At 40.3% G+C, this 4,773-nt stretch overlaps 1 protein-coding gene across 2 annotated transcripts in view; it reads right to left on the bottom strand.

Annotated features, from left to right (window-relative positions):
* Positions 1 to 385: 385 nt before the first annotated feature.
* cenpi (centromere protein I) overlaps positions 386 to 4,773 on the bottom strand; it is a 21,211-nt gene continuing 16,823 nt past the window's right edge. For both annotated transcript variants that reach the window (XM_024387622.2, XM_024387623.2), the window contains exons 17-20: positions 4,156 to 4,204; positions 1,751 to 1,969; positions 1,090 to 1,131; positions 386 to 910 (exon numbers count right to left, since the gene is read on the bottom strand). In XM_024387622.2, the coding sequence (XP_024243390.1) occupies positions 767 to 910; positions 1,090 to 1,131; positions 1,751 to 1,969; positions 4,156 to 4,204 (454 nt within the window). In that variant the 3' untranslated portion in view covers positions 386 to 766. The remainder of the gene's footprint in view (positions 911 to 1,089; positions 1,132 to 1,750; positions 1,970 to 4,155; positions 4,205 to 4,773) is intronic.

Genomic DNA, 4,773 nt, shown 5'->3' with positions numbered 1-4,773 from the left:
TATGATGGATTGGTAGACAGTCAACAATGTATGTGAAATTGACCATTACATTGACATTGGTCTACTACTACGTTGAAAAAGAAAATAAGCAATGTGCTGAAATAGACTCAATAAATTGACACGAATACAGCTATAATACATGCAGTGTAAACACAGCAGACCTGTTAACCCCATTGTCAGTAATGGTGGTGCTCAGAGGTGAAAGTCTGTGGTGGCACAGTGAGAATGGAGGGTGTGTCTGGTTTCCCTGCACCCAGCATGTTCCAAGGTACTGTAGCTGGAGAGTGTATTAACTATCCAGATGGAACCCTCAATTAAGGGAAAATGTTGTTTTCCAGATGGTGGAGACAATAACTGCATTAGACGCTGATGATTTCACCCTTAATGAATTCTACAAATGGTTTTTAATAGAAAGGATATTCACATTTTCAATTTACTAACAGATCATGGGGATGCTTTTGTCCCAAAAAATACAAATGAGATAAAATGCATTCTTATTAATGTGCAAGTTGCACCGAAATTATATAGATAGGTAAGCTATAGAAGAAAACAGACAGCACCAAGCATAATTCAAATATGGACAAAAAAATCAAATGCCGTCAGGATTAGAAAGTGGCTATTTACAGAAACAAAGACACTCAAGTCTCTTGTGAATCTTTCCTTGGAGAATATGGCAAGAGATACAACATGTACAAGTATTTTACAACAGGGAGAAGTGTCAGAGTCTTTTGTGTTTTCTGTTTCATCCTCCCGTTAGGCATGTCGTTTACCTGCTTGTGGGCTGGCTGCCTCTTTGGCCACTGATCCCAGCCACAGAGCGCCGGTTGATGCTACTTTGGGCAAACTGTTGGAGGCCCTGAAAGCCCTGAGAGAAGAGGAACTCCATGTACCAGTTCCACGGCTTCGCCACCTACAGACAGAAAGATTTACAGACCATCAACTACATACAGGCCATCCAGATCTCCCATACTTGAGCCTGTGGCTCGCTGATCAATAGAAATGATCATGAAAAATGAATGGCACACTTCAAACGCACATCAGTGCACATACATTACAAAAAAAACAGAAGAAGTAATAAGACTGTGGTACCTTTATGGAATTGAAGTCTATGTCCTTCCTCTCTGGCCAACACTGATAAAGAGAGAATTATTCATATTCAACAGTTACCCCCCTCAGTAGAAGAGTGTTGCAGCAGTCTCGGACCAAAAGGTACTTGGATTATTTAACATGATGAAAACTCAAGTCTCATGCAACACCCATGAATAATAAACTGTGATTCTGATCTTCTATGAAATATACATTTATACCACATTCATCCCCTTGTCCGACCTTAAACTTGATTAACTCAACTGGAGAGGATGGCTGCTCTCTTGAAGTTTGGAAATTAGACTTCATATATAAACTGAGCACAGGTAGCCTAGTGGTCAGAGCGTTGAGGCAGTAACTGAAAGGTTGCTAGATCGAAACCCTGAGCTGACAAGGTAAAAATCTGTCGTTCTGCCCCTGAACAAGGCAGTTAACCCACTGTTCCTAGCCCGTCATTGTAAATAAGAAGTTGTTCTTAACCGACTTGCCTAGTTAAATAAAGGTTAAATAAAATACATTTAAAACTAATTGTGGACATTTATGGAAATTATATACAATATATTAGTTTCACAGATGTGAACATTATAAAATGCCTGGCAAATTTCAATATGTAAATCACAATGCAAATCAAATGATCACGAAAATGAATTAAATCTAAACTCACCTTGTGGTGAAAGTCTAGGGCACAGCCCAGGAAGGCAGGGTGGTGGTTGAGGTCAAAGCTGGTCCAGGGCTCGGGCACTTTGCTGAGAACCAAGAGCTCCTGGTCTACCTCGATGGCCATGCCTGGCAGGAACATCTTGGAGTTCCACAGGCAGTTCACCATGAAGAGCAGGTAGTGGTTAAACTCCTGGCACGTCTGCCTGCTGATGTGAAACGCTTGCTGCAATCGGGGGATGACAAGAAAGAAGAGGAAAAAGGGAGCAATGGAGATATAGTTTAAACACTCAATCAGCTTGTGGCACATGCTAAATGAATAGCACATCTTGTGGAATTTCACAGGGTCGGATTTTGCGTGGTTAAATCTTGGTGTCCATTGTCTCCAATGTTTGCACGCAATGACCAATCTACATGCCGTTTATCGGATCCATTTTTCTTGTAAAGTCTGACATTTGGGATAAACATATTGCGTGTCTCAACCCGGAGACACACACTGAACAAAAATATACAGTATGTAAATGAGTTACAGTTCATAAGGAAATCAGTTAATATACATTAATTAATTTGGCCATAATCTATGGATTTCACATGACTAGGAATATAGATATGCATCTATTGGTCACAGATACATAAAAAAGGTAGGAGCGTGGATCAGAAAACCAGTCCGTATCTGGTGGCCAACATTTGCCTCATGCAGCGCGACATATCCTTCGCATAGAGCTGATGAGGCTGTTGATTGTGGCCTGTGGAATGTTATCCCACTCCTCTTCAAAGGCTATTAAAAGATGCTGGAAAATGACGGGAACTGGAACACGCCGTTGTACACATCGATCCAGAGCATTCCAAAACATGACTATGCAGGCTGGGACATTTTCAGCTTCTAGGAATTGTGTACAGATCCTTGCAACATGGGGCCGTGCATTATCATTCTGAAACATGCAGTGATGGCGGAGGATGAATAAATCAAATCAAAGTTTGTCACTTGCGCTGAATACAGTGAAATGCTTACTTACAGGCTCTAACCAATAGTGCAAGAAAGGTATTAGGTGAACAATAGGTAGGTAAAGAAATAAAACAACAGTAAAAAGACAGGCTATATACAGTAGTGAGGCTATAAAAGTAGCGAGGCTACATACAGTTAGTCAGGCTGATTGACGTAGTGTGTACATGTAGATATGGTTAAAGTGACTATGCATATATGATGAACAGAGAGTAGCAGTAGCGTAAAAGAGGGTTGGGGGGGCACACAATGCAAATAGTCCAGATAGCAATTTCGTTCATTGCCCGTAGCTTATGCATGAGGCACTTTGTTCACAACGTTGCCATCAGCCAAAACCGCTTGCCCATACAATGCCATACACGCTGTCTGCCATCTGCCCAATACAGTTGAAACCGGGATTCATCAGTGAAGAGCACACTTCATTGTGCAAATGGCCATCGAAGGTGAGCATTTGCCAACTTAAGGCGGTTACGACGCCAAACTGCAGTCAGGTCAAGACCCTGGTGAGGACGACAAGCATGCAGATGAGCTTCCCAGAGACGGTTTCTGACAGTTTGTGCAGAAATTCTTTGGTTGTGCAAACCTAGTTTCATCAGCTGTCCGGTTGGCTGGTCTCAGATGATCCCGCAGGTGAAGATGCCGGATGTGGAAGTCCTGGGCTGGCATGGTTACACGTGGTCTGCGGTTGGGAAGACGATTGGACGCACTGCCAAACTCTCTAAAATTATGTTGGAGGCAGCTTATGGTAGAGACATGAACATTCAATTATCTGGCAATAGCTCTGGTGGACATTCCTGCAATCAGCATGCCAATAGCACATTCCCCAAAGCTTAAGACATCTGTGGTATTGTGCTGCGTGACAAAACCACACATTTTAGAATGGTCTTTTGTCCCCAGCACAAGGTGCACCTGTGTAATGATCATGCTGTTAATCAGCTTCTTGATATGCCACACCTGTCAGGTGGATGGATTATCTTGGCAAAGGAGAAATGCTCACTAACAGGGATGTAAACAAATTTGCGCACAAAATTTGAGAGAAATAAGCTTTTTATGCCTCATAATGACAAAGCAAAAACAGGTTTAGACATTTTTGCAAATGTATTCAAAATTTTAAAAACTGAAATATTACATTTACATACTGTATATTTTTGTTTTGTGTAATTGGCAGCACCTACTTGAAAATAAAATTTCCTTCATACACTAGAATTGGCATACAAAATGAAATGTCATTTGTGTGAACAAGTAACCACCTAAATTGGCTTTTCTTTATCAGCACTTAATTCTAATAGTTTTGTTCATCATTGGACGGGTAGAAGTGGCCACTTGAGGAGCCTTGAATGGCTTGATTATGCAAAAACACTTAAACATACAAAGCAGAAAACGTATCTTAAAGTGAGAACTTTCATTACCTTGGTCTCCTGTTGTTGACACTTAGCAGAGGTCAGATTCTTCTTGTACCTGAAAAAACAGCAATGACCTTAGTCGTCTGTTTAAGGGTAGAAAAACAACCACATTGCTTTCCATGTTATGTAAACAACATCTATCCTAAAGGCCATTTATTGCGAGCAGAATATTTTACGATAAATAAAACAACCATAGTCGCAGTAAATGTACATCAGACCAGATCTTTGGCCTGTTTTATTAAAAGCAGTGTTCTTTTGTCATGCTATAGAGGTATGTTTTATGTGTAACATTTGGTTGAACTGTTATACTCAGTATACAGAGGATACAAGCAATTTGTGCGACAAGATATTCATGCTTCAGTAATGCATGCCGTTTGCATTCTTCATGGCCTTAAAACACTTTCTCCGGGAAAATGGATCTTAGTGCAATTCTGCATCCTGGACCCTTCATTATCATGAATCATAAATGCAATGTTCTGGCGTGCTGCATCAAGACTGCTTTACCATTCACTTCAAATACATACACATGTATATATACATACATATAAATATATATATACACACATATATATACACACATATATATACATAAATATATATATACACACATATATATACATGTAT

The sequence above is a fragment of the Oncorhynchus tshawytscha genome, linkage group LG21 (assembly GCF_018296145.1).
Source record: "Oncorhynchus tshawytscha isolate Ot180627B linkage group LG21, Otsh_v2.0, whole genome shotgun sequence".
Classification (NCBI taxonomy): domain Eukaryota; kingdom Metazoa; phylum Chordata; class Actinopteri; order Salmoniformes; family Salmonidae; genus Oncorhynchus; species Oncorhynchus tshawytscha.
This window is presented reverse-complemented; position numbering and strand designations above follow the sequence as displayed.